Here is a 15326-nt window from a genome sequence, read left to right as displayed (position 1 = left end):
AATTCACCAAAATATCTAAGGTTGCTAGACCATTACGCTCGTAATTCGTATCTACAAAAGTTATTACTTTCAAATATATCAACAACTTATATGTAGTCAGGAAAAGTTATTCATGTAATGTTAGAAATTGAGATGGAACAAAACAAGAGAAAAAAAGCCTTAGATACCGTATATATACACTTAATATTCTGGCAATCTTTTGAACAAAACAATTACTTGATATACTTAAATTTTGTTGGTAATGTTAAAATTTAGGAGGAAGAGAGGATAACGTCTTAATCCAAAACAGAACAAACACATGCTTTAAAGATTATTTACAGAAGTACTTGTATTTACTTCATCCCAAATAGATAAAAGCGAGAAGGTTAATTAGTATACTTAATTGAGATGAAACAAAACAACTAATCTTTTTAAATTATTTTATGACTATAATATTTTTAGAGTCATAAAATAATTTTAAAAGTTTTAAAGTTAGAAATGTTGTGAAAAATCAAAATAAAAAAATGAAATATTTTGTAGACATAGAGATTAAAGTTAGAGAAGAAAGTTCAAAATAATTTAATCAACTCAATTTATGAATAATTAGGTAAAACAAAGAAGAATTTAAAGGTTTTTAATAAAAAAAATTAAGAAAGGGACATCATTTATCTAAATTTAAAATAGAATAATTTAATTAAAGAATGTATATGGGTATCGTAGATAAATTTTCTTTCAAACAAAAGATATATTCTTTTCGGGAATTTTTTTCCTACACCAAGCTATAATTTAAAGAAAACCAAACATATAATATAACACATAAATTATCTAACTTTCTTTAATTGTATAATAATAGCATAAAATAAATTAAAAATGAAAAGAAAAAGAGCAACTAATATATATACGGATAATGTAAAAAAATTACATTGTTACCCAATCATAATTATTATATATAATAAATTTATTATTTTTATACTAATTTTGTAAAAAATTATATTTATTATAGTTTGATTAATTAACCATCTAAGTTTTTCATTTAAAAAATGAAAGAATAAGTTATACAATGATAATGTAAAGAAGTTTTATATTATTATCATTCAATTACAAATTATCAAGTTTGTTGACTTTTATATAATGAATTTTGGTTAATAGTATAAAATTTTATACTAGTATAATTATTAAACTCTTCAAAAATATAATTCATAGGATTGACACATTAATGTAAGATTATAATTGTATTTACATGTGAGAAAATGATTTATTTAACATAAGAATTTGCTTTTATTTTTTTTGTAAAATTTTCTTAAACTAACCATAATCATGTATCATAAGCACAATAATAGTTTCTAAGCCAATGGGTTGGAACATCTGTAGTCTCTATAAAGAAAAAAAACTCTTAAAAAATATATAGTCACTAGTATTTTAATCAATGCATTACACAAATTATACGTTTGTTTTATACAACCAAATTTACAATAATTTTTTGAAAATTATAAATGATACTATATTTAAAACCTATAATAAATAAGTATTTTTGAGCATATAACTTATATTTTATATTATGATATATTGTTATTTTAATTATTAATATTTTTTAAAACAAATATTTAAATTCAAATTAGAACTAAAAATATTAAAAATAATAAATTGAAAAGGACAAAAAATTAAGTTAAACTGTTCAAGTGATATTAAAAATATAAGAGGATAGATATATCATGTGCACATTAATTAGAAATGTGTTTAAATCTTGAAGATAAAATATATGTATTCAAAGTTGGTTTTTAATATTTAGTTACAACTTGCCTTGTTAAACTGTTTAGTTGAAATTAAAAGCATAAAACGACATTTGTATTTGAATTTTAAAGATAATATATATATATATTAAATTAATTTCTAATATTCAGTCATAATTTATTAAATCTTTTAGTTAATGTAAAAAATATAAGAGGATATATTACTTCAAGAAAATATTGAAATCACAGTGAGTGTAAAAATATTGAAGAAACATTAAGAAAATTAGAAAGCAAGAAGCATTCCCGGTCCAATCCCATGTGTCCCTCTATCACTGGCTGATAAATGACGCCACACAAAACATCTCAGCATCGCGAAACCTCAATAGACGGCCACGATTTTGTGTTCCACTTTGTTACAAGACAAGACATCGCAACGAGTCCTTTTATTTCCACTTATTAGTAATTTAGCACTACTACTAGTAGTATGCTATTAGTAAGTAATCTCATTAACGCAGAGAGAGACATAAACATAAACCAGTGTTTTTGTTGCGGTCGGTGTCTGGTCAGTCACTATTCACCCTTGAGTCTTCACTTCTCTTCTCTATCTGTCCCTTTCCGTTCCTTTTTCTCTCTGTCATTTTCAGCTTATTGTCTCTGTGTCTGCGGGGAAGGGACACCACACCACACCATCTTCACCAACCCGTCGACGTTTATCATTCAGTCACTGTAGGTTTACACTTTCTTCTACTGAATTCAGCACTACATTTTCATCCTTCAACTCTGATGCTTCTTTTCGAATTTTAACTTTCTACTTTCTTATTCCGTGTCTTTCCTTGACAGATAAGTCAGTAATTACTACTCTTGTGCTCGTGTGTTCAGTTGAATTTCAAGGTGCTTCATAGTTGCTGGTAATTTCTTCATAAATTTCGTTGATTATGCAATTTTTTCGCTCTAAGACGATTGATTGAATAATTAGATCTGAGTTTCGAGCATTTTCCTTAGGGCTCGTTAACTTCCCATCTTTAAATGTCATGCACCTATACAATGCTGGTTGTCCTAGTTCCAGAACAAAGAGGAAGAAAAATTGAGATGATTACTTTTTTTTTTCTTTCACACTGACAGGTTTGTTGTCAACGACTGAGATGATTTTGCATCAATTCTCCTTTACTAGTAAGGGTACATGAGAAATAGGCAGTAAGAAATTTGGCTTGTATGTTTGAATTGTCATGCCTCTAACTGCCATTTGCAGAAAACATAATTGCCTCCATGAAAATTATGGTATGTCAAATGCAGAGTTATGTAATGTATCTTCTGAGTCATCCAACTCTGCGTGTGCTTTTACTGTTTTGAATTGAAATGCATGTCTTGCTTAAGTGCTTCTAGCTACATTATATCTTCTAATACCCATTTATAGGGCATACTTCTTTTCATGTGTTCGCTTTTTTGTATTCCAAATTTAAAATGAATGTGTTTGGAAATATGTTGGGTTGAAGCCAATGTTATCAGTGGCGATGGCAGAAGGACATAATTCTGCCACATAAACACACCATTGTGGCCTATTGTGCCGCCATAGCAGGTCTCCCTTCACAAATTGCCTATGGTAGTTGGCAAAAAATCCTCCACACCAAGGCGGCCATGGCGCTGCCATTTAAAAACAATGACCGTAATGTCAATCCATCCTTGGGGTTCTTTCGACGTTGGTGCATTGGAACCCGGAAACCTTCATTGAGCAAGATGCAAATGGGTTTCCAAACACAGGCGTTACTGAAATTAAATTTGGTTGGTGTAAATGCCATATAAATGCATTCACCGGGTGTTCAGGAGTGTGACACTTCGGCATTAATTGTAGACTAAATCAATAAAACTTCCACGGTACTTTGTCGTAAGTTATGATATCGTCAGCATGCGTACTAATTTTGAATTAGAGAAACTTTAATGGTTTTCCCTGGATTTATCTTTAGGGTGTGAAAGCATTTGAACATACATTGGCCAGCGTTAGCCTAGCTGTTAGGATCCAATAATTGCCATAGACCAGGACACTTGATGTGCTATTTTCTTAGAAGTTAATTTTTTAGTGCTGTGTCTTTTTTTTTGGCAATTCTGATCAAGATACCTTTTGGAAGAACTTCAACTACTTATGTTTGGTTGCCAGTGTGAAATAATCTGTCATCCATTGTGTAAGTATTCTATTATGGATATTTTTCCTCAAGATTGTACCTTTTAATATATGTTTTCTTCATCGGAATTTTTAATATCCTTCCATATTTCTACTGTAGTCTCCAGTGTTTCATTTGATATCGTACTTTTCCTAAAAAGAGATTCTTGAAGTTTATCTTACACTTTATGTATGCATTTATCCTAAATCTGAACATCCAACCAACAAAAAGGCTTTTATGAACATTGATTATCAATTATCTGATCTCAGTCAGCTTTATGCATAATATATTAAAATTATTAAATGTTTATTTTGGGTAAGAACTAAGCTAACATTGGAACTTTCTGTTCAGGTTCTTTTGGTGCGATACGTTCCTCTTTTATGATCTATAATGTGGAACAGAATAGTACTCTTCAGTGGAGATTTGGATGGCATGTATGAATTTGCCATTTTACAGACAAGAATCATAGATTTGGCCCTGTAATGCACATATGACAGCTGTTTATTGCCAAATGTTAATTTGCACAAGTTAGTAGATATTTTCTGTCATTTTTGTGTGTGTTTTGCAAGATTCTCTAAAAGACATGTCATCATGGTGGAAAAAGTCTTCATCCAAAGATGTAAAAAGGAAAGAAAAAAGGAAAAGTATTATTGATACAATACAAAGGAAATTAAATAGATCAAGAGGGTCTAGGAGACATCATAGTCACACTATCTCAGAGAAGGGAACCACATTCCTTGTGCCTACAACATCACCATCACCCTCAACACATGTCTCCCGCCTACAAAGTTTTGCAGAAAGACCTCTTGCTCAGCCACTCCCACTCCCAGGGACGCATCGCCTCTCCACCAATCGTGCAAATTCTGGAACTAGTGTAACATCAAAACCAGAAAGCACCAGGGGCTCAAAATCATCTCTATATTTCCCCTTACCGAAACCTGGTTGTGTTTTTAACGGGGGAGAACCTACAGATGCTGAGGAAGATATTGGCACTGCATCAATTTCTAGCGGCAGCTCTATTGATAGTGATGACCAATGTGACTCACATTTTCTTAGTCCTCTGGCATCTGACTCTGAAAATGGAAACCGAGCTACCGTTCACAGTACTGTCAGGTGGGTTTATATCCATTTAAATGCATATTTTCCTTTTTAATACTTTTCATGCATTTGAGGGCGAGCCCTGGCACAACAGTAAAGTTGTGCCTTATTGACTTGTTGGTCATGGGTTCAAATCTGGAAACAGCCTCTTTGCATTTGCAAGGGTAAGGCTGTGTACAATATTCCTCCCCCATACCTTCGCATAGAGAGGAGCCTCCGGGCAATGGGGTATGCTAGTTTTTTAATCCTTTCCATGCATTTCCCTTATTTACTGTTCCTTCTCTAATTGAATTTATTTCAATACCTAAAGTGGGGTTCACAAGGATCAGCCGCCCATTACCATCCCAAAAAACTCAAGGGTATCCTCAAAACCAGCTCCTCAACTGTGCAATCATCAAATTTTATCTAACACACCCAAAGGGGCTTCTTTGCATATGCCGAATCCACAAATAGCTTGTTCAGGTGGTTTATGGAGTGCTCCAGACAGTTCAATGTCAAGTCCTTCTAGAAGTCCACTGAGAACGTTTGGTTCCGAGCAAGTTTTGAACTCTGGATTCTGTACAGGAAAGCCATATCCAGATTTAGCTTCTGGACACTGCTCTAGTCCAGGTTCAGGCCATAATTCAGTTGGTGGGGATCTGACAGTGCAGATATTCTGCCCACAGAACAGGTGTAGCCCTGAGTGTTCTCCAATACCCAGTCCCGGAATGAAAAGTCCCGGTTTCAGTTCCAGGATACACAGCAGTGCTGTCTCCCCTCTTCATCCATGTGCTGGAAGTGCTACATTAGAATCGCCCACAAGACGCCCTGATGATGTGAAACAACAGACTCACCGATTACCTCTTCCTCCAATAACAATCCCTAATTATTGTCCATTTTCTCCAACATATTCTGCAACTACTACTCCTTCAGCACCTCGTAGTCCCAGCATAGCAGAAAATCTAACAAGCCCTGGCTCACGCTGGAAAAAGGGACAACTGCTTGGAAGGGGGACATTTGGGCATGTATATCTTGGTTTTAACAGGTATTTAGTAATTGTTATTCCAAGTTCATATTTATGTATATTTTCTACAGTTGGGCCTATAATAATATTATTCGTATTAGGATTTTTTTTTTTTTGTATGCATGATTTTAGAATTCTGAATTTAGTTAGAGCATCTCCAACAAGAGATGCTTAACCAGTTCTTAAAAATTAGAACTTGTTCTTACAAAAGTTCATGATTGGAGCAGATTGACATGGCGAGACAAGTGTAAGAACCATTCTTTTGTAAGTAACAGTTGCTTCTGATTAGAAAAGAATTTTTCAGCTACTGTAACAGAAGAAATGAAACCAGAATCAGGGGATGGTTCAGCACATTAGTTGCCCAGAAGAAATGAAACCCAGAATCAGAACGATTCAGCAAAAAAAACAAAAAATCAACTAGCAAAACACACCCAGAATGAAAATAAAAAAACAGGAATCAAAATCAAAACTAACACTCTCTATTAGAGTTGCAACATTGAAGTTGCTCTTAGCTGATTTTGTTGTATTATTTGACTTATCCTCAATCAATTAATGTCACACTGGGCATGATTCTAATTTGATATTGTGATTGTTCTGTCGTTTGTGTCTCAAGGTGTGGGCTATCTATCATTTGTGCATTAAATAGTTTCTTCTTTTACATCTGATTTAGTTTAACTTCTGATCCATAGTGAAAGTGGTGAGATGTGTGCAATGAAGGAGGTAACTCTTTTTTCAGATGATGCTAAATCAAGGGAAAGTGCTCAACAACTTGGCCAAGTAAGCTTGCTCTTATCGATTAACACACTTCCTCCATTACATATGCCTCATTTTTAAAGTGGAAAACAACTTAATTTACTGAATTACCATTACCCCCTCCCCTACTATAAAAAAACTAAGGATAATTTTGGAAAATCCATTTAGCTATACAAGAGTCTCTTGCTCTCTCTGTACAACATACAGATAGATATGCACCAATTATGCATAGTCACTCAAACCAGTTGCATCTTGCAGGAAATTGCATTGCTAAGTCATCTGCGGCATCCAAATATAGTCCAATATTATGGATCTGAGACGGTATCTTTATTGGACTTGTTTTATTCTAATATTGGTGGAACAATGTTGTGCGTCATTTTCCTATTTTATACAAACAATTGGAAACTCGGTAACTATAACTAGGCAAAATACACATTACTCACAAATAAGTCAGCAACTATGCTTGCTACTATGTTCTGAGGAATACACAACTATTTTTAGAAATTTGACAATCTACTAAAATACTAAATATTTAAGAGAAGATGTTGATACTTAAGATTGTTTTAAGTGATTTATGGCTCTTTATAATAAACAGGTAGATGACAAACTTTATATATACTTGGAGTATGTCTCTGGTGGGTCAATCTATAAGTTGCTTCAACAGTATGGCCAGCTTAGTGAAATTGTTATTCGTAATTATACTCGGCAAATTCTGTTAGGTCTTGCTTATTTACATGCTAAGAACACTGTTCATAGGTGAGTCTTGTTGATCATTATAACCCACATGACTATCTTCAAGTTCTGTTTCAATTATCAACTTTACTATTAATGTTCTTAAACTTATTTTCCTCTTGTCCAATTACTGGATTTTACTCAGAGACATTAAAGCAGCAAACATATTGGTGGATCCTAATGGGAGGGTAAAATTGGCAGATTTTGGCATGGCAAAGCATGTAAGAGCTTTTAAAATATATTTTTATGTATATGGCATGTAACATTTATCTTCGTGTTGATAAAAGAAGCGGCTCTAGGGCATTGGATAATCTGACTTGAGTTAAATATATAGTCTACGCCTCGACATGGGGCCATTGCTTACAACATTACTTGTTGAAACTAATTGCAGATAAGTGGGCAATCCTGTCCATTATCTTTCAAAGGAAGTCCTTACTGGATGGCACCTGAGGTCAGTATGATTTCTTTGTTAACTTGCATTTTTTTGTTATTGATGCTTTTGATATAATATTGTTTGTGTCACTGCTTTGATTGTCTAGGTGATAAAAAATTCAAATGGTTGTAATCTTGCTGTTGATATATGGAGCCTTGGCTCTACCGTTTTTGAGATGGCTACTACAAAACCTCCTTGGAGCCAATACGAAGGGGTTAGGGAATATTGACAACAAACTAGAAAAGACTGAATACCATTTCATATATTTTCTGATAAAAAATATATGAATCTCTTTGTTGGAGCACATGTTTGTATACAATGCTCATTGCTCATCTTTCTTTCTGTCGTACTACATGTTAGGTTGCGGCTATGTTTAAGATTGGAAACAGCAAGGACCTTCCTGCAATGCCAGATCATCTATCAGAAGATGGAAAAGATTTTATCAGGCAATGCTTGCAAAGGAATCCAGTGCATCGTCCCTCTGCTGCTCAACTTCTGCTGCATCCATTTGTTAAAAAAGCCACACTGGGAAGACCTATTCTGTCTGCTGATCCTTCAGAAGCAAAACCTGATTTTGTGAATGCTATGAGATCTCTGGTAAAAGCAATTAGAAGTGTTCGTGATACTGTTTCACTGTAGTTCTTAGTTTCTTACTCTTGTTTTTCCAAAATTTGTGAAGTATATGAAATAAGTAAAAAATAAAATTTCTGGCGTAAGGGTTTGAATGCCTGAATTTTATTAAAAATTGTTGGAACCTCATTATGTTTGATTCATGGGAAGCATATGAATACTTGTTTTGTTTTCCTGTCTTTTTATTCAGTTTGGATTTTTACAGATTTCTCGAGTTTGTTACTATCATTGTTCTACCATTGTTTTAGGCCATTGGACCTGCAAAACATAATTTAGCCTTAGTTTCAGAAGCAGCTGGTACATATCTGTCTAGAAGCTCGAGAACTGGCTCAGGATCAAGGTCTCTCTCTCTTCTCTCTCAAAAGCACACACTCAAGCATGAGAAAAATCACATGCATAGATGAAACAAATATGTGGTTATACACAGGCATACGCATGTGTTAACTCATGCATCCCTGATGATTGTTGTTACTTGTAATCATATTATTAAAACCATGTTACAAAATTGCCCACTTGTTCTCTTTTCCTGAAAGGAAACTTGAGTGTAAGCTTAGGTACCTACAGTGCTTTTAATACTCGCCTGATAAGTATTTTCATAATTAAGCTTCAACATTTTAGTAACTTGGAAAAGTGACTATTATGGTACTGATGTCATGGCCATTAAGGAAAATTGGTCAAATTTGTTTTTAAAAGGGCATGAGAATTGTCTGTGTTGTCAAAGAAAATGAACTAACATTTTTTCCCATCCCATATTTCCAGTGAAGCCCATACACCAAGGAACATTTCATGTCCTGTGTCCCCTCCTGCTGGGAGCCCACTTTTGCCTCCTAGGTTACTGCATGTGACTGGACGGCTGTCTCCATCTCCCATATCTAGTCCTCACACTGCATCAGGCTCATCTACACCACTCACTGGTGGCATTGGTGCAGTCCCTTTTCATCTAACAAAGCAGCCAATATTCTCACATGAAGGTATCAATGTGATACAAAGACCTCAAAATGCTCTTAATTCAAATGGAAGCACTGCTTATCAGGAGCCAAATTGTGACCCACTTTGGAGGATTCTGAAAAGCACTTTTGCTTGCCCGGATATAGTTTCATCCAACAATGATGCTCTTGGAAACCATAATAGGAGGGTTGGCCAGGGACTCCCAAGAGAATTTTACGATGGGAAGTCATATTTAGCGGATGGTGTATCGCAGCAGCTGTTAAATGATCATGTAAGAAAATTTCATTCCTAGATCTTAACCCCGGTGCTTCAATGCTGATAGCTCATGGAGTAGAGTTATATATATATACTCTTTGAATGACTTGGAAGTAACAAACTCATTTTGGATTGCATAGCGTATATATTTCTTGGGTCCACAAAGATGGTGCAAAATCCTCAATTTTAGAGTGGATGCCCTTGGATATGATATAAAACTTTAGCCTCAGCCTTATTAAAAACATTTTTTATTTTGGCATTTTAGGAAAATGTACATTAACTTGGTTCGGTCACTATGTTGTATTTGATCATTCTAGCTGAAAATAGTGGTGGCGCCAAAAGCCTAAGTGCACAAAAAACAAAGATATGTTCTACAGATGGTTAGGAACCAAATTGAAGTTGAATTTAAGCAACATTTTCCTCCCGTATGTGCTTGCTTGGATTATTCATTATTATTCTAGTCAACTTGCTTTTCTGCTGGTTGCTGCTATGTTTTATCAACCTTTATTATTATACGAATGCTATACCATCTGCTGATTTTTGAAGGACATTTAGTATTTAAGAGACGCTGAATTTCAGATGGCAGATGACTTGCAGAGTTGTCAGAATTGCAGCTTTTCATTTGACCCCACCCTCACTCAGGTCCGTCGTACAAAGTGGCCCATTTGAGTAAAATTTTATTTTTGGTCGTTCAAACTAAACGTCAAAATAGTTCTTCAATATCCAATTTTTTTACTTGTACTTAATATAAATATTTGACATCTAAAATTATATTTAATAAAAATAATATTTGACCATTAAACTGATTGGAATTTATATGGAAAAATAACAAACGAGTGAAATTTTTGAGAATTTTATGATTAAGCAAGAAAGTTTTAGTATAGTTGGTTGCCAGATGATAGTTTGTTTCGAGTTTCGCCACAGGTTGAACTGTTGAAGACACGTTTTTCATAAAATTACGTTACACAGAAAATTCATAAGCTATATATTTGTAGCTTTTGCTGTGATCTGCATCAAATGGTGGTCCAAATCCAAAAACAGGCACAGTAAATTGAGGAACAAACAGAGAAGATTTTAACGGTTAAACTTTTCACAACTTTCTAAACACAATAATTACTACGATGCAACGGTCATAAACATAACTTTCTAGTTTCCTGTTCAGTGCTTCTATCTTCTCTCTCTTGGCTATTGATACTTCTACAAGAATATCTTCCAGCCACGAACAAAAAATAATTTTGTTTTTGTTACAGATCAAAAAGTAATTTTTCTGGGCGTAGAGATAAAATTAAATAAATGACTAAAACAAGACACGATGCAATTCATGTTGTCCGTTGTTCTACAATTACAATTAGATTTTCGTGGGAAATTAAAGGCGTGAGCATTTTCTTATACGACATTAATCAATTTAATCCCTAAAATTATAAAAAAAACATTTTAATCTTAAAAATTATTAAAAACCAGTCATTTTAGTTCTTGTTGCCAAAAAAATCAATATTTAAATAATGTAAGAAATTAACATAACTGTCATTTAATAATTTAAAAAATTAAAATAATATTGCTAAAAGAGATGCTTCTTGTAATTTTACTAAGGTTACGTTTGTTTGTTTTCTACATATTCTGCTCCTCTACATAAATAAATAATACTGAATAGTGTGCTTCTGAGGGTTAAAAAAAAATTAACAAGCACTATGCATAAGGCGCATAACAGCAGGCAAAAATCTCCACAATCTATCGAGTTCACAAACAAGTAGGTAGTAATTAAGGTCATAATTTACACACATGATGGATTTTAAACAAAAAGATATTCCATATGAATTGGGCAAACATACAAAAAGACCCCCACTAGGTAGATAATTCAAACACAGAGATGGATGAAGGATTGGTTAACCCCTTGTCTTGAAAGGAATTGCTCGGATCACTATCTGGTGATATACAGCAGCAAGGGCAGCTCCAATGAAAGGTCCAACCCAGAAAATCCACTGTAAGCCAAAATCAAAATTAAACCGTTAAATAAGTCACTTGTAAGAAAAACAAAGAGGCACATAAGTGAAAGGACATATACATGGTCATCCCAAGCATGGTCTCGGTTGTATATTATAGCAGCACCAAGACTCCTAGCTGGGTTAATGCCAGTTCCTGTGATAGGAATGGTAGCCAAGTGGACCAAAAACACAGCAAACCCGATTGGAAGAGGGGCCAAAATCTACAATTTTATCACACAAACACCAAGTTATTACATTGTCCACACACACAAAAAAAAAAAAAAAAACATTCCAAGTGTAAATATATAGGTAAGTAGAGACCTTCAAATCACAAAAATTCTATTAACATCTACATAATTCCTCTCTATATTTGTCATTTTGTCATATAATATTTTATATATCATACCTATATCATAGTAGTATTTTAGAGATCAGATTTATCTTTATGGGAAGCAAATCTGCTCCAAAACCATTACAGGCCAAAAAGTTTAATTTCTCACTCCAATCGTTTAAACTTGAGACCTTATTGGTAAAGCTTTTTCACCATATTTCTTAGAAAAAGTAAATTCCGAACATAAACTCTCTGTAAAGGAAGTTTAGTGAGTTTATCTCTTCTACCTAGCTAATAAACCTGTTTACACACTTTGGCTTAAAGTTGCACAAATGAGAAGAGAGAAGAAAGATGATGAATGGGTACCGGAACGTGAGAGTCTCTAGCGTTTCTCTTGGCATCAGTGGCGGAGAAGACGGTGTAAACAAGAATAAAGGTGCCAACAATCTCAGCTCCAAGGCCATCACCCTTGGTGTATCCATGGCTCACAAAATTCGCTCCACCTTTGAACAACTCATACCTTGCATTCCCCTCAAACCCCTTGACCACACCAGCACCACAGATAGCTCCAAGACACTGCATCACAATGTAGAACACGGCTCTCGTCAGGGACAGCTTCCTAGCCAGAAACAAACCGAACGTCACTGCCGGATTTATGTGCCCACCTGTCCCAACAACAATTCAAACATACATAACTTTAAACAACAACAAAACCTTATCTGACCAGGTGAGATCGACGTCACCTCTTTGGGTATATATAGTTAACATGCATAACTTTAAAACATGAAACCAAAATATTATGTTAACCTGATATTCCAGCAGTGCAGTAGACAAGGGCAAAGATCATGCCACCAAAAGCCCATGCAATTCCTTGAATGCCAACAGAAGAGCACTTGTTGGGTGCCCTGTTGACACCCATGACAGTCAAGACAGTGATGTAGAGGAACAAGAATGTGGCCACAAACTCTGCGATCCCAGCTCTGTAAAAAGACCATGACTTTAACTCCCCTGGCTCAAACAAGGGTGCTGGTGGTGCCTCCTTGTAGTCCTTGTCACTCTTAGCTCCTGTACCCAGTGCTTGCCTCTCCGAGAATTTCTGTGCTCCAACCTTAACATCTTCCTCCCTCTCCATGCTGTTAACTATACTAAAAAAACCTTCTTTCTTTTTACTCGTGGTTTGGTTTCTCTCCTCAAGATTAGTTTGTTATATAGTGAGTGGAGATTGGAAAAAGCTTACAAGTCTATTATTATTTGCTTTGCTGGCAAATGATGGGAATAATAACTTTTGCTTTTCCTTTTTAGTTAGTTATAAGTAACTTTTTTTTCCCCTTTGGATAGGGTCTGTGTTACTCAAGATATTGGAGGTTAAAGTGCTTTAGGTTTAAGATAATTGCGTTTTTAGTGAAAGATGGTTCTGGAAAGGGCGGGAGGATGTTGACAGGATCTGGTTGGTATCTTCCGTTGTTCTTATCTTCCGGCGCAGACAAACAGGGTGTTATAAATGATTTGTTATTGAACTTTTTTTTTATAAAAAAAATAGCTGTTTGGAGACGTTTGATCCTTTACATGAATAATGAAGTTAGTGAAGTCACGCGCACTGGATAAGTTCATAAACAATGCCAGAAAAGACGTATACAGTGACAAGAACAAAAACCATACGTATTTAAAAGGAAGTTCATGAATTTTCATCGCGTCAAGTTTTTGAATCTTCATCCCTGTCCCATGAACCTCACAAACTAGCAATATTACTTTAGTTTTAATAGTTTTTTAATTGTAATTTGTCATTTATGTCATACACACCTGATATGTACATATAATCTACGTGTATAGGAATTATTTTGAAAAGTTTAAGATTAAATATTAAAACTATCAGATTCAATGATTAAATTTGGAGTTTGCTCTAACTAGAGCAAAGTGATTCACTATCCTAGCTAGGTAGAGACGGTTCTTTTTATCTTTCTTTCATAACATTGTTAGTTGTGTGACCATATAATAGTATTAGTGAAGAAAGAGTATTGCAGATAGGGATACTCGTGATTTTTGAATATTTATATAACTATAACCATAGCTATATAATAATTGTGTATTATAACTAATTTTATATAATTAGTTATAATTTGATATTATCAATTATTGTTTTTAAAATACGTACGAATATATAATTGGTTATCAATAAATTAGTTATATAACAAGTTATATTTAAAATCAATTACATAATCATTTATGAATGAATAAAAATAAATTATTTAAAATAACTATAGTTATAAAATTAATTATAATTATTTTTATATAATTAGTTATAATTATACTTATTTTTTTAAAATCAATTTTTTTGAACAGCCTTACTTGACAGATGCAAAATGGGATTTTAACGGTAGGAAAGGAGAGTCGCAGGTTAGGTGACAGCAAAGAAGAATTGGCCCTTTGGTGAACCGTTGGGAAAGTGACAGCCTCAGCCTCTATCAAACGGCTTTGCCTTTCTAGCATCAGCCATTCTGTTGCAAGTTTGCAACACTTCACAACGTCCTTGCGTTACAAAACTACACCATTTTTAGTAAAATTATCTCTTCTCAATCATATTTTTTAATTGATAAAGTTTGAAATCCAATAACTTATTTAAGAGAGATTGAATTTAATATTATTCGAGTAAATGATTTATTACTAAATTAGCTATCATTTGACTCCCAATTAAATCTATTTTTTATGACACTTGTTACTCCAAATTAAGCTTTCAAAAGCACAACATCCATCTAACCTAAACCGCATCATCATGACTAATATTTGAATTTTGGCAAGTCAAATATCGAAGAAAAAAAAAACACAGCTTTGAAGATTAACCTTGAGGTTAAAGCACCCTTCTTAAGCAACTACATTCAATTCTCATAAACAATTAAAGTAATTGACGGCAAATGTAACTGTGTAACCAACAAAATTCACATTCAAGACAGTAGTATCATAAGTTGTATTAAACTTTAGTCCCAAGAATAACATACAATGCAACAAAGCATACAAAACAAAAATGACACAAAAAGAATTCATCTTGGAATTCAAGGCTTTAATAAAGCACTCACAATAAACCGAAGGACCCAATAACCTTCTTTAATGCATCTTCCATCTTGACAACAAAACCTCATATTAGTGAACGTTAACTTAGGTAGGTAAAAGTAAGAGAATACGTGATAAGAGCAATAAATTCCTTAAATTATATTAATATACCTTAAAATAATATAATAATTAATAGGATCAATTATTTTAATATTCCTTAAAATTTAACACTATCACATGACATTTTTTTT

General features: G+C 33.8%; 2 protein-coding genes across 6 annotated transcripts; one reads left to right on the top strand and one right to left on the bottom strand.

Annotated features, from left to right (window-relative positions):
- Positions 1-2197: 2197 nt before the first annotated feature.
- Positions 2198-10145, top strand: LOC100777350 (mitogen-activated protein kinase kinase kinase YODA). Of its 5 annotated transcripts, none has more exons than XM_014777021.3 (14): positions 2199-2435; positions 2550-2617; positions 2832-2879; positions 4217-4978; positions 5274-5987; positions 6656-6743; positions 6978-7040; positions 7315-7475; positions 7597-7672; positions 7843-7902; positions 7991-8098; positions 8245-8481; positions 8763-8854; positions 9274-10145. In XM_014777021.3, the coding sequence occupies exons 4-14, from the start codon at positions 4449-4451 to the stop codon at positions 9752-9754; spliced, it is 2610 nt and encodes an 869-aa protein (XP_014632507.1). In that variant the 5' UTR covers positions 2199-2435; positions 2550-2617; positions 2832-2879; positions 4217-4448; the 3' UTR covers positions 9755-10145. The 5 variants fall into 5 exon arrangements, with proteins under 5 accessions (XP_014632515.1, XP_014632507.1, XP_014632510.1 ...); XM_014777024.3 differs by having other exon boundaries at positions 2832-2885; XM_014777015.3 differs by having other exon boundaries at positions 2832-2987.
- A 1292-nt stretch (positions 10146-11437) lies between these two features.
- On the bottom strand, positions 11438-13494 carry PIP1-3 (aquaporin PIP1-3). Its single transcript, XM_003517422.3, has 4 exons — positions 12838-13494; positions 12397-12695; positions 11780-11920; positions 11438-11696 (listed from the first exon to the last, which is right to left on the bottom strand). Exons 1-4 carry the CDS (start codon positions 13160-13162, stop codon positions 11601-11603), a joined length of 861 nt encoding a protein of 286 aa, XP_003517470.1. The 5' UTR covers positions 13163-13494; the 3' UTR covers positions 11438-11600.
- Between the last annotated feature and the right edge of the window lie 1832 nt (positions 13495-15326).

This window comes from Glycine max, chromosome 1 (assembly GCF_000004515.6).
Source record: "Glycine max cultivar Williams 82 chromosome 1, Glycine_max_v4.0, whole genome shotgun sequence".
Taxonomy (NCBI): domain Eukaryota; kingdom Viridiplantae; phylum Streptophyta; class Magnoliopsida; order Fabales; family Fabaceae; genus Glycine; species Glycine max.
The sequence above is the reverse complement of the archived record's forward strand: the minus strand, read 5'-3'. Positions and strand labels throughout refer to the sequence as shown.

Excerpts from the sequence above, each read along its gene's own strand:
- PIP1-3 (XM_003517422.3), bottom strand. The coding sequence starts at position 13,162 with ATGGAGAGGGAGGAAGATGTTAAGGTTGGAGCACAGAAATTCTCGGAG. Across the intron at positions 11,921-12,396 it reads CTAGAGACTCTCACGTTCCG|ATTTTGGCCCCTCTTCCAAT; the intron begins GTACCCATTCAT and ends ATAAAATTGTAG. Across the intron at positions 11,697-11,779 it reads ACCATGCTTGGGATGACCAT|TGGATTTTCTGGGTTGGACC; the intron begins GTATATGTCCTT and ends TTTGGCTTACAG.
- LOC100777350 (XM_014777019.3), top strand. The coding sequence starts at position 4,449 with ATGTCATCATGGTGGAAAAAGTCTTCATCCAAAGATGTAAAAAGGAAA. Across the intron at positions 7,476-7,596 it reads GCTAAGAACACTGTTCATAG|AGACATTAAAGCAGCAAACA; the intron begins GTGAGTCTTGTT and ends GATTTTACTCAG. Across the intron at positions 8,855-9,273 it reads AGAACTGGCTCAGGATCAAG|TGAAGCCCATACACCAAGGA; the intron begins GTCTCTCTCTCT and ends CCATATTTCCAG.